Here is a 26836-nt window from a genome sequence, read left to right on the forward strand (position 1 = left end):
AACGGCCGAATAAGTAGAGACATGTGGATCATCTCCGCAAAAGAACATGTCCCACAAGAAGAAATGCAGACTTCATTTACGCTTGAGTTTGTGCCACATGTAGAGGACAGGTCACACGATTTGGAAGTACCAGGGGGCCTCTGGGATCTGAAAGGGTCAGGGAGACAAACTTGCCAATTTCCACTTAGCAACTTAGTGGACAGCTGTCCCCTGAAAAAGAGGTCTCAGAAAAAACAGCCGAGATTGTTGAACTGAGATGCTCAACATGTCCGAGAAAGCCCCATGAGAGTCTCGACCTGTAAATAATTATTGTGTAAATAGTTAACCTGTTTCAAGCTTGTTAGCTGTACTTTTAAGTAAAAGGGAAGGGATGTGATAAAGTGAAGTACCCTGTCCCTTTAAGAGAATATAAGTGTACTGATCATGTGACAGCACTGACAAATCACTGTACAGCACAGGAAACTAGGAACTGTAATTCTGGTTCTGGAAGTTTCTGAGTGAGCACGTATGATCTGGTGCTCTGCCCTATGTCTCAATAAACCATCACTGTTTATTCTTACATCAGTCTCTCCCCATTATAGGTTGCAAGCAGCCATTGATGAGAACATAGGAAGGCGTGCAGTTAGAGTTCGGTTGGCCAACAAACCCATTTACCTAAGATATAAAAACATGCTCATCAGTGTTCTCCTGTTTCCCATCCCCTCAAAGTCCTCATCACAGTCTGCTGCATCATAACCTGTCTGCAGCCTCACCCTCCAGTGCTGTTAAAAGAACCACCATTTCACCTTAGCCTTGCTGTAATCACTCATGCCCAGATGACTCACCAGGTGCTTACCGTGACCCTATACTGTCCTCTAAGATTTGCATAGTGTCAGTATCTGAGCTGGTGGCTGTAACTGTCAGATTAAGTGACAGTGTTTCTTCATCAGAGGTCTGATGCTGATTTCACCCTTCCTCTTAGGCTGCAGTGGCTGACCAGGAGGCAGTTCCTTTGTACCTGAAAACATAATTATAAAGGGGGAGAGTTGAACTGGGGAAAGTGCATGGAGTGGAGAGCAAGAGGTCCATGGTCACAGCATCTGTACTTCATGCCAGATAGCTGGATGAAGGGGAGGTGGGATTTGAGAAGGGGCATAACTAGTAATGAATGTTCTCAGCAATGCAGGATGTAACAGGCTCTGTCAGCCCCGTGATGCAGAGCACCGTTTGCTCCATAAGGCTCAGCTAATGCAGACGTACCTGACCTTCTCTGGTTCTGCTCCGCTCCCCATACTGTAAGTTATAGTGATTGTGTTTCAATGTGATTGGGTGATGTGCCTGCCATGGATGAATAGCCAGAGGTCTGGGGAAGCAGTGAGAAGTGGGTGTGAGGTTAGTCACATTGGAATGTGCGTGAAGTTGAACTGCAGTATCTGAATGCTAGGCCTGAGCCCTGATTGGAACAGATTGCTGATAGGTGAGTGAGCAAGTGAGTGATCAGCATGAAATGTGGGTGGTGTGGTGGATAGGAGGTGTCATTTGAAGATGGACTCAGTGACCTTGATTACCCACGTGAGATCATTGAACTTCATGTGGCACTGCAACAGGTCCTTGGGGTCAGACTCTGGGAATTGACCTCCTTGGCTATCTCCTCCCATTCTTTCCTGTTGGTTTGTCTTGAAGGTTTCCTGGTCCTCTGTGGAACTTTCTCTTCCTTTCCAGCTCCTGTACTAAAGCCTCCAGTGCACATCAGAAATCTGAGGAGTCCTCTCCCTTACTTGGTACTTCATTTTCTGTGCCCCTCCTTTTACCCAGTTCCACCACAGACAGTCAACAGCAGCTCCTGTATAATGAGTGCAACTCCCCTTTAAGAGATGTAGGCTGGCTTTGCACATAGCTAGGCTGTGCAAACATTCAGAAGTGTGCTCAGTGCTGGGTTGCATACATTGATCTGAGGAGTCTGCACAAAGTTTGTGAATCATGACACTCCCACTCAAAAATGGAGGTCCTTGAATTTTTCTTCCTATACATTTTTATTGGATACTTTCAATTTTAAAACTTACAATATTGCTTAATTATATTGCCCAGAATCTATGTTTTAATAATTGGCTCACTTCCCTTGCTATCTTCATATACATTTTTGGCGGGACAGGTTGATCTGCTGTCATTCCAATTAATGTGATGCGTTATCTTCTGTAGCTCTTTTGAAAAAATCAGTTGTAATGGGTCCAGATTTAAATGGGAATTGGAACTTGTCCCAGTAGAGCTACTCCTGGTCCCAGTAGAGTTATTCCCAGCTGACTATTTCCTAGTTGGCTAGTTCACCAGCTTCCAGTTGGCCAGTTGAGCTGTTCCCAGGTGGCCGGTTGAGCTGCTTCCAGTTGAGCTACACCCAATTGAGCTACTCCCAGTTGTCCAGTTGAGCTGCTCCCAGTTGAATTATTTCCACCTGGGTCATCAGGCTGGTTGTAGTTGTGTCCAATTAACCTGGTTAAATTTACTGGCCCCGGTTGATCAGCTCTTTTAAAGGAACACTTTGATTATGAGACTGGGTAGGGGTTAGTTGTTGTTGACTGTGAAAGCAGGGGTGAGGGTCTGGTATGTGTTTGGGGGGTGGAGCTAAGAGGGGTGAGGGTTACAACTTTTTTGTTGGGACCTTCTACTAGCTGACTCATTCAATTCCATTGCCACTTGGATCACTCAAGCTCACTTTACAGACTCCCAGGATCAGTCTCTGCAGGCTGTCCTAGAAAATACAGGACACAAGGCATCCCTTATGGGACAACCAGTGAATAGACATTCAATATACAATTCCTTAAAATGGGACAGCCAGTCATCCTGCAGTTAAGTATTCAAAACTTGCAAAAAGGAAAATCTAGAAAATTAATTTACTCCACTCATATAGATACCACTAATACAGGAAAATAACTAACAATAATGTGCCTGTGTTGCTATTGTGAAATATAACTTGACTGGACTTCACTGTAAGTTTCAAATTTTATTGTGATACATAAAAACACAAAACACATGATGCAAGAACCAAATAAGCAGTGCAGGAACAAACAAATAATCTGGAATTAAAGTGCAGAAATGTTAAATTGCAGCAGTTAATCAAAATACTGAACTTAAACATTTGCATTTACATGTTGAGTGCTTCATTGGATTTTTGCCTCTTATTGAGGTCCTGAATCTACTAGGATATAACTCTTTCCTGAAAACCTTTTCCCCTAGGTCTGGAGGTGGTGGGTGAAACATGCTGCAAAGTAAGATAAAGCTTAAGCTTGAAATTAGTTGGAGACTTCCAAAACAGGTGACAAAGTGTCTCCAATCCAACCTTCTGCTTCTCTATATTGCCTGCAATAAAACAGCCTGCCAATTCATTGGACCCACAGATGCCAACAGCCAAAGTCTTGACAAATGATAAATTCATCCTTTGGCTGTGAGTCTTATTCCACATTCCCTCTGGGATCTCAATACTGCCTGGCAGTTTTATCTGTAAGTAAAATCAGGGACATACTCAGTATCCTATTTGTAAAATGGATTAACTACAGACTTTACGTGAGCTTATTCAACAGTTCAGTCTCTAAATGGCAAATCATTAATGATGGAGGCATGTTTAACAGTGGACCTACTATCATAATAATCTGTCACTTTTTGCTGAAACCCCAACACTGATTTATCAAAGGTTTTGAAAATTAATTCTAAGAATCAGTACCTTGTCATCAATTGCAATGTACAACTGCTCACTGGCCTCTTTGTGCTCTATGTAGGGGCCTTGTTGACTCTACCTGCATGGTGTAGACATCTCCAGCATTTTCCTTGCATGGTGCTGGTGCATCACCTCACCTAGCAAAATGATCAAAAATAATTTGCATCATTCAAACATAAGGGTTGGGAGGCTGTTGCACAAATTCAATTCACTCTTTCATTTGTTTCTGACTAGACAGAGCTGCATTAGTCACAGAAAGAGGTGTACTATGTAACATTAAAATAACAGTTGTATCTCATCTATTTTTTGACAGTCCCACAATTACCTCCTCTAGCTTGTGGTTCACAACCTCCAGCTACTTTTTCTTAGACTGGGAGGCTATCAAATCTCCCTTGCAGCCATTTTCTCTTCCATTGTTGCTGTCAGGCCTTTGTTGCAGGCAGACTTATCTTTAATTCTGCCAAAGAGAAAATATTTTTGAAATTATTTAGCTTTGATTTGAGATCTCATAAAACACTCACAACAGAAATCAATGAGAAGATAATTACTCTGGTTGCATCTTCGAGTGCTATCTTCACCCAGTCCAGGCCCTAGACAGTGCTGTTCACAATCTTGAGCACCCTGAACTTTGGGCCACTCTCTACCTTTCATCTGTTCTCTTCCCAGGTGTCGATGGATCAAGAAAAATTTAATGACATTATACTGCATATTTTACATTTACCTGTCTAGTCATTTGGGGCATCATATCAGGCAAATGGATTGCAAGATTCAAAAATCTTCTCACTCCTTTTGATGAAAAGAAAGTTGCCTTATATCTTTGAAATCTACCTGTGAGAATCATAGAAAGCTTACTGCACAAAAAAAGGCCACTTGGACTATCATGTCTGTGCTGGCCAAAAAACAAGCCATCCAGCCTAACCCCACTTTCTAGAATTTGGTCCGTACCCCTCCAGACAACTTTTAAATTAGTTAAGAGTTTCTTCCTATATTATCCTTTAAGGCAGTGAGTTCCAGATGTACCGTTGACCAAAAAATTCATTAAGGCAAACTCTGATAGGCATTGATGAATTAAGTGAAAAAACAGATCTACCTGTGAAAAAAGAACAAAGATGTTATTTGAACGTTTAAAGAACTGATATTAAAGCAGCTCCATAGCCTCAGACCTGTCTCCAGTGAAACTGTCAAATCCTCACCCCCTCCTCACAGAGAAAATCTGATCATGGATAACCTTAAAGTGAAACATTTTCAATTGTAGAATTTGTTTAACAGGTTCTAGATCCTGAAAATGGTGTTTAAAAGGAGCTAAGCAAAAAATTCATCTCCATAGCACCACTAGAGGAAACACATTGGAAGCTTAGGGTGGAATTTTCTGAGCCCGCTGGCGGTGTTTGTGATAGGTGGCATGCGTGGAAAATATTGCATGAACTTGCTTCATGACGTCGTGAAGGCTAGTCGCAATCGTCTACCCAGCCGCCGACGGCAGGCCGTGTATCCCACCATCTATCAGCGGGGAACTAATTGTAATACATCAGCATATAATTAAAAGGCCATCCTGTCAGGCTCTTGGAACCTCACTATATCGCCTGTCCACGTCACTGGGAAAGTACGCCGACGTGTTTCACAACAGCACGCAGGCAATGTACTCTTGGCAGCCTTCACTTTGGGGGAACTCAGGTGAACGAGCAGCAGCTCGCCTGTTGTGTACAGGCCTCAGGGGTGCTGGGGGGCAGGGGCTAGTGCTGGCCAGCCTCGGAGGTGATTGCTGATGGTGGGGGGAGTTGGGTGGTGTCCAGGGTCAAGTGCTGGCCAGCCTCAGTGGCGACTGAGGGGGGACGAGGGGGGTGTCTGGGGTCAAGTGCTGGCCAGCCTCAGAGGCGACTGCTGAGGGCGACGGGCGGGGGGGTGCGTCAAGTGCTGCCTTGACGCTGCATCCCACACACAGGCAATCGAGGTGGGGGTCAGGGTAAGCGAGGGAAGTGGCCACGCATTAGGGACACCTCTATAAGCTGACCATGCCTCTGCAACTGGGACTGATCTGGTGCAGCCACAGTGATATGATTGAGGTCAGACTTCCAGCCTTCCCACCCATGCAAGCAATGCCGTGGCACCAAAGGGCCACTAACCGCTCCAAACCTTACCCCCGCCCGCCGCCCCCCACCCCCCCCCCCCCCCCCCCCCTCCCCCACCCCCGCACAGACTTCGAGACCGCCACCACTTTATTGGACCGCAGAGCAGTTGGACTACACATGTTGTACAATCTCCTCGCCAACGCTGGCCTTGTACCAGTCACTGCTGGAGGTGCTCACAGCCCCTTGCAATCTCAGCATTCTGATTTGGACCTGCGTCCCCCATGTTGCAGGTTGACAGGGTAGTCATGCAGCGCACTCATCTCTGGCCATCTGGAGTGTGCCACTGCCACACAACAGGACCCTGAAAGCAGGCCGAGGCCCACCAAGTCTCAGCCCTACAGAGACGCCCACCAAAGTCATCACAGACAGGGTATCACAGTCAGGGTGCCTCCCCCTCTGCTATGGATGTCCGGGGAGCACCAAGGCGTAGCGGCAGGGTTAGGAAAGCTTGGTAAAAGTAGTTGCACAGACTGGCCTTAGGTGTTGATCACTTGTACATACTGTTCACTATTGTCAATAAATTCCTAAGAATGTCTCCCTGCCTGTGGCTCCTTATTCTGATGAGCAATGTTCTTGTCACTCAGATATGAAACCTTTCTGCACAAGATAAAAGACAGGTATCTCAGTCCAGGTCCTTTTCCCTGTGCTCTGTGCAGCCTTCAGACCACAGTGATCGTCCAGCTTCACACTCCCTGGAAACAATGATGCCTGCACCTTGGCAGTACTGGTCATTGCTGCCAGAATGTAGTGGGTAGGCGCCATAGAGTTTTCTCATACTCTCTGTGTGCTCTCAGCACTCTTAAGGTGTGGCTGGCCCCCATCACACCAGCATCTGTGACCAGTGATGCTGTGCAGCAGCTCCTGAAGGGCTGAGGTGCTGAAAGCGGACACAGCATCAGATGTGTCTAAAGTTTCATGGCTGCGTCTCTCAGATGGCCCTGATCATGGAGCACAAGCAAGCTGCCCTCAGCCAGACAGGAATCAGACATTCTCAGAGGATATGTGAAGATCTGTGGAGTGTCCTCACTGTGTGTTGTCATCATCCTCCTGCGATTGAGTAACTGTTAGGGCTTCCACTGCATCTCCATGACAGGAGCATCCTCACAGAGGGTATTGGTGCTGCCAAATGCCAGACTGGAGTCAAACTTTCACAACTGCGATGTAAGGATCTCTGGGGACACCTCACTGCATGCCATCATCATCCTCCACAAACCTAGCGGCTATGAGGGCCTCCTGAACATGCTTGCCTCGTCTAGCCAGTGCGAGAGCCTCATCCCTGTCATTGTCACCACCGAGGATCCCCTCACCCTCATCCCCATCAGCATTCTCCTCATCTGAGGAGACATCCCAGCTCCTCCACCTGCTCCTCAGCCAGCTCATCATCCCGTTGGAGTGCCAGGTTGTAAAGGGTGCAGCAGACGATAACGATGCCTGACATCCTCTGCGGACTGTATTGCAGGGCTCCATCAGACCGGACCAGGCATCGGAGCTGCAGTCTTCAGCACCTCAATGGTCTGCTCCACCAAGTTGCGAGTTGCTGCATGAGCCTTATTATAGCGTCGCTGTGCTGCAGTCTGAGGCCAATGCATGGGCATCATGAGCCATGGCCTCTGCAGGTAGCTTTTGTCCCCAAGGAGCCAACCCTGTAGCCACTGTGGACCCTGGAGGACTGCAGGGATCTGCGAGCGACTGAGCACGTAGGCAGGAGTGAATAAATAATGAGGTGGGCTCAGGACAATACCCGCCATTTTCGTTGGCAGGTAGAACTCCATTTTACCCGCCAGCAACCGTACTTAGTGCAAATCTGGGAAAATTCCACCCATTGTGTCATTTTGCTGGGATGCTGTGCATGGTCAGTCACTTCCATCATGGCTGGCGCAGCGTTGTTTCTTGAGAAGGGTTCCTTCATCGGCATCCCAGGGTGCATTGGGAGGCTGTAAATACGTGCTATGCTGACGTGACACAGGCCAACCAACTGATCCAGAGGCAGCATATCTAATTTGGAGAATGCAGGTCCAGGCATTGTATTCCTACATCACTCTGCAAATGATAAGTGTTAAGCTGCATGAAGGCCCCTGGACTAATGTTCCTTAAAGGTCCAGGCACCCAAATTGCAGCTAAGGTCATTTTAAGAACTCCTGGCTAACGCAAAGTGTGTGGAAGTATCCTGGAGCATTTTTCGACTTGTTGTGGTGAGTGCCTGGATTTTCTAGACAGTGTTGCTACATCCTCACAGGAGAGCTAAGGTGTAGGTGCCTTGCCCATACAAAGGCTGCAAAATGGGCAATGTGGCGCTGCCTCTGGGTCTGCAGGACCATAGTGAAATAGAACAGAGACTGTGGAAAGAGTACGCTCTGCAAGGTGGCCTCTACCATCTTAGAGCTAGACACCGCCATGTTTCTTAACTGTGATGAAGGCTGCCTAATAAACTAGCCAATGCACCCAGCATCTTAGTATACATCCTTATCAGCATTTCTGTACACCACTCCATCAAGGTCCTTATCTGAGTCATTGACAGCAATACTTGTCTTCCCCCTCGCCTTTCAGTGAGCTGCCAAATGAGCCATCCTTTCCTTTTGGCCTGTTTGCAATCCACTCATGTCTGGATTACTTACCACATGCTGATCCCAACTCTGTACTTGCCTCCAACATTCTTGCAGTGCTAGTAAGGCTGCGAATTTCTGATTAAGTGACGGGGTTTCTTTATTAATGCTGTTCTGTTCTCTTTCGTCTTCCTTGGGATGCAGTGGCTGGGCAGGTAGTGTTAAAAGTCAGGCAGTGAAGGATAGAACTGGAGCCTAGTCTTTACACACTGTAGATGCTTTTTTAAAAAAATGATTCTTTCATGGGATGTGAGTACCGCTTTTTGTTACAGAGCTAAGACCTCACACTATATTTTTATGAAATACATATCAGCACGGCTACTTCCTAAAATTTTAAAAACGGGACAAAGACTTTAAAGAAGTTGAAGATATGTCTGCCTTTAACCCTGAATGATAGGAACTTTCTGGCAATATCCGAGAAGCTGACACCTCATTATCTCTGAAGGGACGCTAACTATCTCTGTGGCTGCAGAGATCAAATTAAAAGGAAATTATACAAAGGCCATCTACATTTCCTAAGCCAGGCCAACGGAGACTACCAGTCCGCTAGGAGAAAGGACCCTGCACCTTTTCTTTCAAGTCCTTAATGGTTGAAACATTAACAATCTCAAGAATCCAGGCAAAGGAATATGCATCCTTTGTCAAAGCCAAAGTAGAAAGTGGGAGTCATGTGACATGATGCCCTAGCTGGAAGAACGTGTAACACTCTCTTGCTGTACTGCCAATCAGTCTGCTATTTTTTCATCTAGCAAGCAGTGGCTTAGAAAAAGGGTTCTGTCTAAGTTTGAATACTTCGGCCTTCTTAAAGTCTACATAGCAACATCACCCCCACCCCATTTTTGTGTGAATAAACTAACCCTCTGAGTTTACCCTATCTTGAATTTGCTGTGGGGTTATTAATAGAAATTGGATCACAACAAAACTGATGAGTTACGAAATATGCCATTGCTTATAAAGGGGGAAATCAAAATCTAAAACACCTTTCTGTTTATGTATGGATGGTGAGAGGAGAAATCAAGGATGTTTAAATTAAACCCCCTCCTGTCCGTAACACTTGTATTTATGGAGATATACATTACATATTGTGCACCTTCAACCTAACAACCACAGTTTCAGTCTGCTCCTGTATAGATCATCATAGACGAGTCCCTGATTAATGCCTGCCACCTGAATACAATTAAACACTCAACTGATATACAATTAACAAATTGCCTTTGTATTCTTTAAGTAAAAATAAGACTTTATATGTACAATCAAAATTTCAAAAAAAAGTAAAGACATCCATACTAAGTACAAAACAATACATTGTGAAATACCCTCCTCCAGGACCCCTGTCAATTTCGTCGTACTTCATGGTGTTTCTTTTAGTGAATCAAAAAGACAATTGATGGCATGAATCTACCCATTCAATTTTAGAGATTTCCCTTCTCTTTAATATTTCTTTCAAGCTGGCCAGGCCCATCTTTATAACCCTTTCTCATACGCAATTTTTTATAGAGTGCACATTGCCTGTTATGAGACAGCCTTTCAGTAAAGCTGAGTTATTTAAAAATCCCAGAGGGAAACTTTAAACAACTGTCATAACCTATATTTTAAGTGGTATGTTTGAGATGCAGCTCTAACTTCAGGAATCAGACCATCAGTTCTCGAGAGGTTTTATATTAAACTAAATGAAACATTTTATTAAGTTACAACACATTAAACACATACACATGGCTACAAATTGCTATTATCTTGTTATTAACTTAACAAATTCCCAGACTAACCTCCACTAAGGCAACAGCAACCCATAGACTCTCAGCACACACCAGGCAAAGCATTTTAACCTTACAAATTCAGAATGAGGTTCCTTTCACTTTGGTTCCTGTGAGTACAGGTGTAGGCTTACAGCTGCTTTGATCTTACATTGCCCCTGCCCCACACACACAAAGCTGCTATCCTTATACCTAGCACAGCTCATTGAATGTAAATTCTCATTGTATCATCTGCCTCTTCTAACAATAAAACCTCTTTCATAGTACCAGTTTTATTAGTAATATAAACATATTGCTTTGTCTCTGCTAGCTAAGTGCCAGATTTTACTCGCCTTCTTGAATGCTCTATTCAAAAAATGCAAATGCACTCTACCCCTCTTACATCTCAAAACTAGTACACATCAAATCACCCAGACTAGCTGGCTTTAATCCAATTAAGACACACTCACAGACCAAACCTCAATTTTAAAAAGAAAAATATTTTCCAATAATATATGCATTAATAGCTTCATGACATGTCCCACAATGAATGTCTACCCACATAACATTTCAATGGGTATACTATCTTCAGTGCCTCTATTATACAGAATATCTTGAAATATTTGACAAATAGAATTCCATATCCACTGCCTCCACAAGAATCAATGTTTCAATAGCCAAAGCACTTTTAACAATCCTTCTTATTTTCTTAGCTCCCCAAACAAAAGGACAACATTTCCCATTCTCAGCTATCAGGAATATTATGAAACCAGTTTCACTAGAATATCCATCAGGAAGATTAGATTGTGATGCATCGCAAAAGATGACCAACTTCATGTTCTTTGGATCATCTAAATATCGGAACATAAGTCCACATTTTTCTTGATTTAATTTTCATAATGTTTTACTTGCCCTTAAAATATTGTCTACTTTAGGTTGTTTCATCAAAGTACTTAATTCTAACACATCAAAACTAATGTCTGGCCTAGTCTAAAATTCAACCAACTCAACAGACCAATCAAGCTTCACAAAATGCTCAGCTTCTTCTTTAAATATAACATCATCTTTCTGTGATCTGCAAGAATGACCCAAACCTCCCTGTCGCTTGCCATTTTAACACTCTACCCTGCTCTCTTGCCCGCATGTCTGTCCTTGGCTTGCTGCATTGTTCCAGTGAAGCCCAACGCAAACTGGAGGAACAACACCTCATCTTCCGACTAGGCAGGAAGACTAGGAAGACTTTACAGCCTTCCTGACTGAATATTGAATTCAACAACTTTAGGTCTTGAGCTCCCTCCTACATCCCCACCCACTTTCTGTTTCTTCCCCCTTCCTTTTGTTTTTTCCAATAATTTATATCGATTTTTCTTTTCCCACCTATTTCCATTATTTTTAAATATTTTTAAATCTTTTATGTTCCCCCCACCCCCACTAGAGCTATACCTTGAGCGCCCTACCATCCATTCTTAATTAGCATATTCGTTTAGATGATATCACCAACTTTAACACCTATGTGTTCTTTTGTTCTGTTGTCTGTGACATCTTTTGATGATCTGCTTCTATCACTGCTTGTTTGTCCCTACAACCACACCAACACCCTCCACTTCTCTCCCCCCACCCAAACCCCCACGCCCCCCCCCCACACACACACCTTAAACCAGCTTATATTTCACCCCTTTCTTGGATTCACTCAAGTTCTGTCGAAGGGTCATGAGGACTCGAAACGTCAACTCTTTTCTTCTCCGCCGATGTTGCCAGACCTGCTGAGATTTTCCAGGTAATTCTGTTTTTGTTTTACCTTTCTGTGATGACCTATTACGATTATCTGGGATGGGAGTAGCACTGTCTAAAAAGGATTGTTGATCTAAAGTTATTTCAAACTACTTTCTTTAATGTCTAAATTAAAATATTTAAAAGCCCTACAAGCCTGACTCCCAATTTTAAATTCTACTCTAATCTTATCCATAATACATTTCTCAAATTCTGCAATAACACCCCATAAGAAATCATCAACATGCAAAATGATATCTGAAAACTTTCCTTTATGGTATTAATAAGACATTGCATGGTCTGCTCTTAGTTGAACTCAATCTATTTTCACCAGTACAGATTGCATTGAAAAATACCAAACGCTGGAAGCATCATTCAGGCCATAGACACATTTGCTTAGTTTCCATATTTTTCATTCTGCATCTGCTGCCTCTTTAGATGGTTTTAGACACACTTGTCTTTGAAAAATATCACCCTGCAGAACACAGTTTTTATGCCAATTGATCTCCATTCCCATAAATATGTGGTCAAAAAAGATTTTTCAGATTACTTTTACAGCTGAGGGTGAGTCCACTATAACATCTGTATCACCCAGTCACTCTTCAAAGCCCCTAGTAACTAGCCTCACTTTAGTCTTCTTCAGTCCAAAACCACCTATGCAACAAAGCTGCTTGTCCCTTATTTGGTACCTCAGATTAAACTCCAAACTCTCAACTACATAACTCAGTTTGTTTTGTTTCTAGTATTAGTTTATCAGCCACCAAAACCTCATGATCTTGAGGACTTCTACTTCTGGTTCTGTTACATGACTGCTCCATGGATTTTCTTTTATTGTCTGGTCTATCTAAGCCACAACCTCTACTTTCGTGTTCATGTCTGTCAGGACTACTATTGTGAGATCACCCTCCTGCATGATTGGAGGTTCTTTCTGTAATTTGTGATTGTTTTCTGACATAAAAGTCATCATGGTCTCACTATCACTGCTTGTACAGCATTTCCTTACTTTCCACTATTTCACCTTGCTCTGCCAGTCCATGGACCTCACTTCTTGACCATCACCTTGAACATTCAACCAAAATTTAAACTTACCTGTAGCTTTTCCTGCATGTCTCACAATCGTCACATCTCTTCATTCATTATATCCCTCTGGAACGGATGTCATCCATGTACCCAGTGTGGGTAATTATCATGTGTGTCATGATCACTTAAACAATTTCAGGTGCATGATTGCACTGCATGGACATTTTTTGCAGCATTTTTGGGATTTATTTTCTTATTTACAGATCTGCAGCTCCCTAAGGCAGCTGTATGCCTTCAGAGAGCTCTCTTGAAGCGCTTACCTGCACCAGCCCTCTTCCTGCCCCCAATGGTAGTGCTGAGCCTTTCTCTGGGCGCGTTTCACGCTGGCTGGCTGTTAATTGGCCAGCCAGCACAAGATCGCAGTTAGGGGCCAATCGTGGGCGGAAGCGCGTTTCGAGTCCTCTTCCGGGCCTGCTGATTGCGCAAAATTCAGGCCTCTGTCTCAGATGGTCTAATAAAAATCTCAGTGCTCTCTGAATTTTCTCTGATATCTCAGCTTTGATAAAAGCCTCCTTGCATGCAAAGCATTTAAATGTTCAGAAAAATTGGAACTAATTGTAGTACCTTTTGGAGCAGGAGGATTATCACAAAGAGCAGAAAGTAACTAGGGATTTCGCCCAGAGACCAGTTGGTAAGGACTATACCCTCCAATCAATCCACCAAAATTTTATGCACCAATTCATCTATCACAGTATTATTTATTTCACAAATGTCATTGCTAAAAGAGCTCTTAGCTGCTGTATTCATGACATGATATTCAGACTCTCACATATATCTTTGAACTCTTCATTAGCAAATTTACTTCCATTATTTGTCAAAAACTTTGCTGGCGTCCCAAGTACGGTCCCTATTCAGCTTTCCATAATTTTATAACTGTCTTGTTTGTTCTTATTGTATATTATGATAGACACACTAAATCTCAGAGCCAGGTCAAAAATTGTAAGATGTAGATATTTCTGTCTTTGTCTACAGTAACTACCTTGTTAAAGTAAGCGTTCCATTGGCATGTGACAATAAGACTTGGTGCATCTTTTGATACTTTCTTAAAGATTTCATAATTCTCTCTACTCTCTTCTACTAACCTCCACAATAACTACATCTGCATCTTTTAGCAGGATTTTTAACCATCAAATAGGATGAACAAATTGTATGTGTAACTTTAAGACTATTTGTTTTTTTTTCTCTGATTATTAGCACCATTAATACTTGTCCAAGATTTTAATGAGAAACATCAGGACCTGAATTTTTAGGTCGGCATGCGGGCTTGATCAGCGGGCCTGGGAGTGGCCGGGAAACAGACTGTTTCATGCTGGTGGGCCAATTAAAGCCCACCCAGCGTGAAACATGGCCTCCCCAATGGTCGGAAAGGGCTGGGTGGGGATTGGGGCCTGTCAGGTGCCAGGTCCAATGCTGACCCGGTGGCCAGATTAAAAATGGCACAGGCAGCCCCTGGAAGGTTGCCAGCAACAAACCCATCTTCAGTGTCGTGATCACGAAGCTATGGCATCAAGTGCAGCTGCAGACGCCAGGTGAGAGACCAGGTCAGGTGGGCACTCAGCTCCCTGGTATTCGGATGAGTGCCTCGCGGTCCTCCTGGAGAAGGTGGCTGCCAGGGGGAACGCCATTGTCCCGAGGGATGGAAGGAGGAGGCCACCACAATTGACAAAAGGAGCTTGAGAAGAGGTAGCAACACTGGTGAGCAGCCATGATGTTGTGTGGCGCACCTGGGTCCAGTGCCGCAAGAGGTTTAACAACCTGCTGCGCTCAGGAAGGGTGAGTACCGTGTTGGCATGGATCAGTGTGTTGAAGTGTTAAGAGCTAGCCATCCCCCCGTGGAGCTCAGGAGTGTTAGAGTCTGAGTGACAACTGTCAATGTCACTGGAGCTGGCCAAGGGGGTAAGCCCTGGCTGCTTGGACTGAGTGCCTTGCGGCTTGAGGGCCACGACTCGGATGTGCTCTGCAAGGTGTTCCTCAGGTGGTGTTGTCCAGATTGCAATGGCGCAGAAGGCAGAGGGTGGACTAATCCATGCTCCTCTGTCCATTCAGGAGAAGATGGACTATAACAACACTGAAAGGTCATGGACCGGCAGAGGCCTCCAAAGCCTCCTAATCCTAACGGGGTATAAGCAAGATGCCCTGGAGGTGGAGAGCCGGCACGCACCCCAGTCAACTGTCCGTGGAGAGGCTGGGGTGTCAGCAAAGGTAAGGGTGCAGTGCACAGGGGTGGGAGTTTCAGATGGGGCAAACATTCTTGTGTAGTCTCATCATTGATGGAAGCCTCAAAACTGGACTCCCCATTGATCATTGAAAGATGATGGCACCATGATGCAGATCTCAATTGTCTCAGCAGGGTGCCTGCCATGCACAGTGACAGTGTGATGACTTAAACTAATGACATGTTGTTGTTCTCCCTTAGATTCGCCAGCAGGCACTCAATCGCAGGACCCCAAAGAACCACTCCTGATGCCAGAGGACTGCCAGGCTCCACATGCACCTGCGTTACACCTGTTGTCTGAGCCAGACACCAGCACAGATAGCAGCATTTTGGTGGGCTAGAATGTCGCTGCACAGCAGTGAGGGCACTTCACATTCACTTGAGGTGCAGGAGGAGGCAGAGAGCACTCAGGGCACCGGCAGTTGGAGGGCTGCTGGAGACCAGGATGATGCTGGGTCGAAGGCAAATAATGAGCCTCTGAAGTCATCCATTAGGCAACAGATGCTGGATGTCCAGTGAGATGTGCGGGAGGATCTGGTGGAGATCCATGAGGGTATGCGTGCCACGGTCTGGAGGAATCCATGTGGAGCATCAGCACTGCATTGATCCTCATGGTCAAATGCACTGTCTTCTCCATTGACAGAGTGGTGACTCTTACGGAAAGGCAGCTCCAGGAATAGAATCAGGGGTTCCTGGGGTTGCGGTCGGACCTGCAAGCCCTCACACAGGCACTGACTTCAGATGGTAAGCGCCAGTGTGGGAGGTGGATGAGGAACCCAGTATCCACATCATCAACAATTTGCCTGCCATGCCAGAAAGCAGAATGAGGATGTACTTAGAGTTGAGAAGGGACATAAGGCAGGAACATACCATCATCTTCAATGTTCTCAGCAACAGCGGATGCCATGCATCCAATGCAGCCAGCCCCATGTTGCTGAAAGATATCTTCTCCATTGGACCCATGAGATGCAGGTGTCTTTGTCCCTCTGTCAGTTCGTCTATTGTATGCCGCTTTGTCCTCCAAAAGAAAGGGCAGAATGCCAGTGATTGTGTAATGCTGTGTTTGAATGATGTGCCTACCATAGCTGAATAGCTTGGGATAACTGGAGGCATCAAGAAGTGGGTACGAGCCTGATGGCATTGGTAGGTGGATGAGCTGAGGTGGAGTACCTGGAACTTAGACACGAGTATTGAGGCCAGGCACTGCTGTTGGGCGAGCAATGGTATGGTGGTGCATTGAGCAGCATGAGTGCTTGGTAGTGTGTTGGGTGGAAGACGTTATATGGAGATGCAATCACTGAGCTTGAGCACCCAGATGAGGACACTAGGCTTCTCGTAGCTCTGTTACTATGTACTTGGGTCCAGTATTTAGGAGCTGACCTCCTTGCTCACCTGCTCCCACTTGTTTCTGAGGGTAGTTCTTGAAGGTCTCCTGATCCCCCCTCACCACCCCATGGAACCATTGCACCTTTCATCATGTCCATCTCCACCACTAGAGCATCCAGTGCCACATCTGACACCCTGGAACCCTCTCTCTGCCTAGGTGTTCCAGGTTTCATATTATAATTCAAGCAACATTATTGAATGACACTTCCTTTTAAAAGGGACAGCCTGTCTTTAAGAAGAGCAGTAGGCTGCACTACATGCTTTCAGCACAACACTGTTCGGTCCTCTCCTGAGTCCAGAGGCAGCCTGCAGTGCAAAGCAAATGCCAGTAGCCAGGAATCCATTTGGTCCCACCCAACAATCAGATAAATGAGCTGGGATCATTTGCATGCTGCCCAGCTCCAATGGAATCAGCACAGGCAGATGCTAAATTGCAATCCCCATGCCAAAAATGGGGCAAAAAAAAATTTAGTTCACTGTCTTTCTCTCTGATTTTCTCCCCTAACTGAACTTCTAAGAAAAGAATCAGAGTTGGGTTCACAATTAACAAGAGCACCAAAAGGAGATACAATGGTAAAAGTGATGGACAATATACACACTGGGTTTCATTTAAATTATGTTCCATGAAAGTTGTCTAAGCAGAAATTGTTCTTGACAAGGTTTGAAAATGGTTTACACCAAGTGCTTTGATGAACAACAATGAGTTAATTGCTAAGAAGAGCCTGATTTTGTTAAGGGAAAGGGGAAGATATAGACAAGACGGGTAATACATTGTGCAAAGCAGATGATCTCCACAATAAGATTGGCATGATTACCTCTTCAATATGGCTATGCATTGTCCACCACATTCTCTACTTGCTGCTGCTGCTGATCCTCTGACTAATTTCCCTGCTCAGGGCTTTCTTCCTCCAGGCTTTCCTTGTTGAGGCCTCTTTGTAAAGTTACATTTATATAACAGACAATACATAATCATGATTCTTGAGACACCAGCAGCATTAGAATGCTGGGCACCTCCAGCCTGATCTAGGTTTTTGAAGCAAGACTTGAACATTCTTGCTTGATTGCATCTCTGGTGGCAAAGTAGAACTTGTTACTGTAATGTTCAGCTAATGGTATGGGAAGAAGCATAAGTGTAATCAGTCATGCCTTTAAATGGTCGACTTGGTAAACCACTCAGAATTTTCACAATCAGAAGTGCTGACATATTGAATAGCCTTAAAATGAAGGCATTGTGGTGGCTCCCAAGAAATAAGTATTCACTTGCACGCTGCAGCTTGGAGAGTGGATTCCTGTTCTGTTGAAGCACAGTATTGACCAAGAAAGCATATATGACCACAGGAATGCAATCATCAACTTTTAGGACCATGGAAAATTCTACTCTGTAAAAGTACAGTGCCATGTCATGCTGCTGCTATTTGTTCAAAAAGAAGAAGAGCACAGAATCACAGAATTGTTACAGCGTAGAAGGAGGCAATTCGGCCCATCGTGTCTGCACTAGTTTTCCGAATGAGCAATTCACTTAATGCCATTCTCCCACCTTCTCCCCATAACCCTGCACATTCTTTATTTCACTTAACAGACTAATTCCCTTTTCAATGTCTCGATTGAACCTGCCTCCACCACACTCTCAGGCAGTGTGTTCCAGACCTTAACCATTCACTGCTTTAAAATAAAAACAAAAAACTGCGGATGCTGGAAATCCAAAACAAAAATAGAATTACCTGGAAAAACTCAGCAGGTCTGGCAGCATCGGCGGAGAAGAAAAGAGTTGATGTTTCGAGTCCCCATGACCCTTCGACAGAACTAGGTGGGGATTCACCTAGTTCTGTCGAAGGGTCATGAGGACTCGAAATGTCAACTCTTTTCTTCTCTGCCGATGCTGCCAGACCTGCTGAGTTTTTCCAGGTAATTCTGTGACTGCTTTAAAATGTTTTTCTCATATCATTTTTCTCTTTACCAATTGCTTTAAATCTGTGCCCTCTTATTCTCGATCCTTCCACGAGCGGGAACAGTTTCTCCCTATTTACTCTGTCCAGACCCCTTATAAATTTGAACAGCTCTATCAGATCTCTTCTCAACTTTCTTTTATCCAAAGAAAATAATTCTAAATTCTTCATTCTGTCTTCATAACTGATGTTCCTCACCCCAGGAGCCACCCTTATGAATCTTTTCTGCACTATCTCTAATGCCTCCACATCCTTCCTAAATGCAGCACCCAGAACTGGCCGTGATGCTCCAGCTGAGGCTGAACTAGTGTTTTATATAATTTCTCATCCATGATTTGAACAATGCATTTGTATACAGGTAATTAGCTGATATTACTAATATCTTAAAGACTGCATAGCATTAAGGCTCAGGATAGTTATGACAGCTACAGGTACACTGTGGGAGTCTTGGGAAATCTTAATGAACATGAAATGATGTAATGGACTACCACCCACCACCCTGATTTACTGCACCTGCAGGAGTACAGTCCCTGTGGTGGAGGTGGGTTTTTGGTTGAGTTTCAGGACGTGTCATCACTTGCTCATGACTTCACATGTTAATTACAGCTTCTGGAAGCACTGCTGCAAGGATAACTGAAGCTAGGAATGTCTCAGCCCATATATTCTGGAGCTGGAATACAGATGGACAGGTGTCATGCTGAAGCGGATTATAATCCTAGCCCCTTTTGGGACTATTCCAGATCAGGCGTACTTCTCAGAAGATCACTCTCAACCTCAATAACGTACCTCTCCACTGAACCCTGTACAGAGTTGGGTTCTCGAGTTTGCATACAGAAGACTATATGAGATAATATATTTTCTAAATTATATAAAAGTTTGTTAAAGAACTGAACACGCAATTCACATTTGATGGTAAATCAATCACAACATTGATAGCTCCAGGAAAAGGAAGTATAATTTTGCTTCTATTAGAGAATTCAGGTTTTAAATAATGTTACAGAGAGATATTTAAGATATCTATCAATAATAATTAAGTAATATTTATCTTAAATCCCTCAGTAGAAAGTTACAGAGTATAGCGAGATACCTTTTCCAGTTAAGGGGAAAACTACCGTTGCTACACTACAGCAGCTAATACCTTTATCTTGAAAGATGCGGGAGTGAATCCAATGAATATAAAAATCCTACTGTGTGGTTCCAATATTTGTACCATAAAAAGCTGAACCAACAGGAAGCATATTGAGCACACATGCTGAACAACATCCTTTGTTTTAGTCAACATCCTTCATTTTAGTCAACATCCTTCAAACAGGATACCGAGAGGCGCAGAGATCCCCAAAGCCTTTCCACCATCTATAAGCCACAAGTCAGGAGTGTAATGGAATACTCCCCACTTGCTTGGATGAGTGCAGCTCCAACAACACTCAAGAAGCTTGACACCATCCAGGACAAAACAGCCCGCTTGATTGGCAGCGCATCCACAAGCATTCACTCCCTCCATGACCGACACATAGTAGCAACAGTATGTACCGTCTATAAGATGCACTGCAGAGATTCATCAAGGCTCCTTATACAGCACCTTCCAAACACACAATCGCTACCATCTAGGAGGACAAGGGCAGCAGATAAATGGGAACACCACCAACTGGAAGTTCCCCTCCAAGCCACTCACCATCCTGACATAGAAATATATTCCAAGCCACTCACCATCCTGACATAGAAATATATCGCCATTCCTTCACGGTTGCTGAGTCACAATCCTGGAACTCCCTTCCTCACAGCATTGTGGGTGTACTTACACCATATGTACTGCAGTGGTTCAGGAAGGCAGCTCACCACCACCTTCTCAAGGGCAACAAGAGATGGGCAATAAATGCTGGCCCAGCCAGCGAAGCCCACATCCCATGAATGAATAAAAAAAATGATGGTGGTCACGACACAGTTTCCAGGATTCAGTTGACAAGTTATTTAGGGGCAGCTTTAAGGTTATCCATTGTTAGAATGTAGTATCTTACAATTTAACAATGCCTTGCTGAGGTCATGTAGAGGCCAGTTTCTGTTTTTTTCAGGAACTCCCTTGTGTTGAAGGATATACTATATCTTATGCCACAGGATGTTAGCACACAATTATGCTTAGGCATATTTATAAACTTCTGAACCTTTGTCCAGCAGATGAACTCTGCTTTTAATTTATAATCCCTATTTCATAAAGTAGTTGCTGTATTTAAACTTATAACTCCATATTTATAGCTGGATTCTCTTATAACTTTGTATTTATAGTTGCATTCCTTCACAATTTGTGTCTGGCAATACCTGAACAGAAGTACCTCCCTCTGTTGCTGTTTCACCAAATAAACGAAGAAACAAATCCCCTCTACAAAACAACTATACTAGAGAATCCCCAATGAGAAACCTATTATTCCTTCTTTCAAATTGTCAGGAGGTTAAAAAAGGAACCCTACAAAGAAAGCACCAAGGTAAATAGTTAAACAGTTGTCAGCAAAAAGAAACATAAACCAAAAGAAATTCAGCAGAAAAATAAAATTTCTACGAAACATTGTAAATGACAAGTTGATCCCTTGAAATCCTCTTCTATATCATCTAGATCTTTTTTCATTGCAGCTAAATATAAATTATAGTAATAATGAAAAATGTGGAATATGGTCTCATCACGACATTACTGCCTCATTTAAATACAGCTGACCAATTTACTGAAAGCTGAAGTTGGGAAATTGGTCAAGCACTCAAGTGAGCAGGGAGTAAAAATCCTACCCCATTTTCCACCTCTGAGCAGCTGTCGAGTCCTATATGTAAAAATATTCAGGCTGTTACATTTTATTATTGGGTCTGATTTCTACCTCCAGGTGGAGGTGTGGAGAAACAGGGTTCTGTAATTCAGACAACTGTGACTTTCAGATGGCTCGATCAGTGAAGAGGCTCAATGGAAATCTGTAGAGAATGTTCCTAAATTCTTTAGAGATCTGTGGGGTAATTTCCAGGGGTATACACTGAATTTTGTGAAACAAGGTTCTCCACATCTCAGTATGCTGTCTCATCAGTAAACATGATTATGTCTGTTAATAAAATGAGTCAAGAACAAACAATTTCTCTTAGGCAAACCATAGTCATTTTGCACATGAATACAGCATTTTTTTTGTAGACAGATAATTCAACTCCTCAAAACTTGAAACTGATTGATATACTGGGAGTCTCTGGCAAAAAATAATTTCCATCTGTGTCTCTCTCCATTGACCCATTTTTTTTGTTTTTTTCTCTGTTCCTTTCTCTCAGGGTTGCTTGCTAAATGACTCTCACTAGTTTTACTTTGCCTATTCGCCTGCCCTCTTTCCTACATTCAGAATATGTGGCACTTGTCTGTAAACATCTTGAGATCAAACTTAATCACCGAAGCTGCTCTAACAAGTTCTTTTTTTAAATTCAGATGTTTGACTGGATTAGCCACAACAAGCAATTGTTCCTTCAGAGTCATACTGAGATTGGGGTGAGTTACCAGCATGCTTTGGATCTACAGACTCAACACAACCACTTTGCTATGAACTCGATGGTAAGCACTTGTAGTTTGTAATGAAAGACAAATAAATTAAGAAGCTCCTCGATTGCGATTAGTTTATTTAACTATGTTACTAAAAAATACTTGTGAATTAATAATAATTGGTATTAAAAAGTTTGCATATGTTATATTTTATTGCATTAAAATGTTTAAAAGAGTTTCAGAACATTAACTTACATTTTTAAGAGTGGAGTGATAGTTGTTATGTAGGTAAATGTTACAACCATTCTGTGCCAACAATGTCCCAGAGATATCGATAATTCTCTTATTTTATTCATGCAATTACAATACCTTTTGCCTTTTCTGATATTTCCACACAAACATAACATACCTCATGTGGAAAAATTAAGTACAAACAATAGATTGTATTTTCAAAACTTGTTTGAGGAGATGATGACCTGGATTTTGTGGTTGTTATGATGGCAAAAAAAAGTGTTCATTGTGAAACCAACTTCTGGCATCTGCACATGCACAATTAAATGCAGAAATCTAGAAATTGCTGTCATAAATTTCCTGCTTTTTTGTTTTATACTTTGTTAAAGTCTTTGCAAATGGCAGTCTTTAGAAATCATTGAACTGACAAGAACTTCCCCTTTTATGCTGTAATATCTCCGTTAAAAAAACCCAAAAAATTATGCTTTGTTAATTTGATATAATTAGGTTTTTAATGGCATACTAAGCCAAAACTACTACTGAACAACTCTCTGACCCTGAAAAACTAATTTTATATTTGAATAATGTCAATTTTCTCCATTGAGATAAAAGTTCCTTAGATTTTTAATTTAATTTTTTAAAAAGTTTGATTATGATATTTCAACCTCTAAATCAAATGTCCCAATCTTTATTTCACTCTCTATAACATTTATAAGTAGTGATGGATAATCAATGCATTTTACTTTCTGGCTTGCTGTCTATGAGAATTCATCAATGTTTACCCTGCACAATGACATTACTGATGCTGATGCTTGGAGATCCCCTTGATTTGGTGCCAGAATCAAATAAATGTCGGCAAATGTGAAATCCACAGCACAGAGATTGTGCTAGCTCTTTATAGGCAGCTTTCTTCTGTGGCAGGTACCATCTGGGCCAATGTCAGTAGTTATAATTCTACTTTAGTTATTAATTAATGAAAAAAATGTATAATTTTTACTTTTGTAGTGTTTTGTGGAAATATTGTAAGCAAAGTGTACACTATGGTAATAAGATCCCAATTGGAATGCACAAGTAATGAACTTATGCTTCTATTGTCCAGAGTTTGGTCAGACTATTTGGATTGGTACATTCAGTTTTGGGCATGTTTAGAATGATAAAGGGTTGCGAGGGGGTACACACAGATACTGTTTCTTCTGGTGGTGGAATCCAGACAAGGGGGGCATAATCTTAAGATTAGAGTTGGACCATTTAGGAGTAAAATCAGGAAGCATTTTTACACATAAAGGGTTGTGAAAATTTAGAACCCTTTCCCCCAAAAGGTTGTGGATGCTGGATCAACTAAAACTTTTAAGACTCAGATTGATGAATTTTTGTTAGGTAAGGTTGTCAAGGGATATGGAGTAAAAGTGAATAAGGTGAGTTGGGTGCAGATCAGTCATGATCTAATTGAATAGTGGAACAGACTCCAGTTTTCAATGGCAAGCTAAACTTAATCTTTCCACAAGCACTAGCTGTCATTAACTTTACTTAATTTTGAGGCATTATTGAAGCAGTGTTCTTCAGCTACCAATAAATGTTTGACATCATTTGAGAAGTGGGCTGCAATTGCAGATATGACCAAAATTTCAACAGAGTTTTTAAACTTTGTTTTTTTTTTATTCATGCAGCTCTGATATGCTTTCAAACAGTATTTTAAGACTTAAAAACAAAAAAACTGCGGATGCTGGAAATCCAAAACAAAAACAGAATTACCTGGAAAAACTCAGCAGGTCTGGCAGCATCGGCGGAGAAGAAAAGAGTTGACGTTTCGAGTCCTCATGACCCTTCGACAGAACTGTTCTGTCGAAGGGTCATGAGGACTCGAAACGTCAACTCTTTTCTTCTCCGCCGATGCTGCCAGACCTGCTGAGTTTTTCCAGGTAATTCAGTATTTTAAGACTGCTGCCTCACCCAAGGCGACAATTTAGGAATTTTACTTCATGATCAATTTCCCCAATGGCCTGTTATATCCTTGAAATGTCATGTCTGCAGGGAAAGGAAAATGGCTTTGCAAAATTCAAACCTCATCAGTCTACTTAATGACTGTTTGGTACAGTATCATTACTTACTCATCATTTACTAGGGGAAAAATTAAACAATATGAATTTACTAACGTGGTCATTGTGAAGACAAATTTGTTGGCAGCCAAATTTACAATGTAGAGGAAAGGGCACTTCAATCCCTGATTAGTTGAAAAAAATTGGGAAATCTTTCAACAGTTTATAAAAAGCAGCAGACATTCAAACCGGTCAGTAAACAATTGCCATTCAAGCAATTCTGAAATTTTGCAATATATTGTGTATATGTGAAGCCAATAAATGTATTGAGGACCACCCATTAAAAACATTTGCTGAATGTTTTGGTGAGCACTCTTGTATGAAATACTAACAGGCAGTGAGTTCTAGATCCCCACCCCTGAGTGAAGAAATTACTCCTCAAATCTCATGTAATCCTTCTACCAATTACTTCAATCTTACACTGTGGTTATTCATCCTCTGCTAAAAGAAAGAGGTCTTTCCAGTTCAGTATATCTAGGCCCCTCATTATTTTGTACATCTCAATTAAATTTCCCTGTCATCTTTTCTATTCCAACTAAAACAGCCAAGCCTTTCCAACCTTTCCTCATAGCTAAAATTCTCCATTTCTGGCAATATTCTTGTAAATTTCCTCAGTATCCCTTCTAGTGCGAGCACTTTGTTCCTGTGATGTGGTGACCAGAAATGTATGTCTAGTTACAGCCTAATGGATATTTTATATAGTTCTAGGATAACTTTCATCTCCTTATACTCTAAACTGCGACCAATAAAGGTAAGTATCCCATATACCTCTTTGACCACCCTATCTACCTGTCCTGTTACCTTTAGGTGTCTGTGGACATGCACTCTAAGGTCCTTCTGTTCCTCTACACTTCTCAGTATCCTGTAATTTATTGTATATTCCCTTGCTTTGTTAGCCTTCCCCAAATGCATTACCTCACACTTTTCCAGATTGAATTTCCTTTTGCCACTTTTCTGCCCAGCTGACCAGTCCATTGTATCTACCTGTAGCCTACAGCTTTCTTTCTCACAAGGCCAATTCTTGCATCATCTGCATATTTCTTAATCGTGGCCCTATATATCAGTCTAAACCATTGACTTATACCATGGACAGCAAGGAACCCAATAGTGAGTCCTGCAGAATCCCACTGGAAATAGCCTTTTGGTCACAAAAACAGCTGTTGACCATTAATTACCTTTGGCTGCCTGCCATTGAACCAAGTTTGGATCAAACTTGACACTTTCCCTTGGATCCCATGAGCTTTTAATTTTCTGACTAGTCTGTCATGTGGGATCTAGTCAAAAACCTTGCTAAAGTCCATGTAGACTACATCAAATGTGCTACCTTCATTGACCCTCCCTGTTACCTTCTCAAAAAGATTCAATCAATTTAGCCAGGCACAATCTTCCTTTAATAAATCTATGCAGATTGTCCTTAATTAATCTGTCACTCTGTAAACAATGATTTATTCTGACTCTTAGAATTTCTTTCAATAAATTGCTCAACATCAAGGCTAGGTTGACTGGCCAGTAATTACTGAGGCTATCCCTTACTCCCTTATTAAACAACAGTGCAATGTTAGCAGTCCTCCAGTCCTCTGGCACCATGTCTGTTGTTGGAGAGGATTGGAAAGTGTTGGTCAAAGCCTCAGCTATTTCTTGCCTTCCTTCCCTTAGCATCCTGCGATACATTTCATCTGGGCCTGGTTATTTATCCATCTTCAAGAATGCTTAAACCTTAATATTTCTTCACTCGCTATGTTTATCCTATCCAATATTTCACACTCCTCCTCCTTAGCTACAATGTCTGCTTCATCCTTCTCTTTGCCGTAAACTGATGCAAAGTATTCATTTAGAATCATGCCCACGCCTTCCACATCCACACACATTGGGTAGAATCTTGTGGAGGCAACGGGCTCTCTACTCGAATATAAACTGGGATAAATCTAGTGTACAGGGTACAGAGGATGCAAAGTTCTTAAAATGCGTTCAGAGTCATTTGCTTAGCCAGTACGTAGCAAGCCCAACAGGAGAAGGGACAGTTTTGGACTTGGTTTTCGGAAATAAATCTAGGCATGTGGAAGTGATATCAATGGAAGAACGTTTTACTGGTGGTGATCATAATTCATTTACTTTTAACATTTTTATGGAAAATGGTAAAGAGACCAAGGGCTGAATTTTCAATGCATGGTCAGGAACCCAACAGCCAGATGAATTCCAGGCCCCAATCCTGTTCCCGAGCTATGTTGCGTTCGCGACACTATTTTAAAATTCAAATGGCCTAATTGGCCAGGAGGTAAGTGCAGCGCTCAATTTGATGCAACAAGTACCTCCAGAAGGCAGGAGCTGCCTACCTGGCGCCAGCAGCAAATGCAGGCACCAGCCAAGTTGGGGACTGCCACTACCTTGCTAATTAGAACAGGTAGCTGCTCAGAAGGCCATGGAGATGGAATGAGGTGGAAAGCAGCCATAGAACAGAGGTTTTGG

General features: G+C 42.6%; 1 protein-coding gene across 1 annotated transcript in view; it reads left to right on the forward strand.

Moving 5' to 3' along the window:
- The window catches only part of kalrna (kalirin RhoGEF kinase a), a 1007899-nt gene that overhangs the window by 457655 nt on the left and 523408 nt on the right, over nucleotides 1-26836 (forward strand). The window contains exon 6 of the mRNA XM_041200492.1: nucleotides 21993-22115. Within this exon, the coding sequence (XP_041056426.1) occupies nucleotides 21993-22115 (123 nt within the window). The remainder of the gene's footprint in view (nucleotides 1-21992; nucleotides 22116-26836) is intronic.

Source organism: Carcharodon carcharias, chromosome 12, assembly GCF_017639515.1.
Source record: "Carcharodon carcharias isolate sCarCar2 chromosome 12, sCarCar2.pri, whole genome shotgun sequence".
Classification (NCBI taxonomy): Eukaryota; Metazoa; Chordata; class Chondrichthyes; order Lamniformes; family Lamnidae; genus Carcharodon; species Carcharodon carcharias.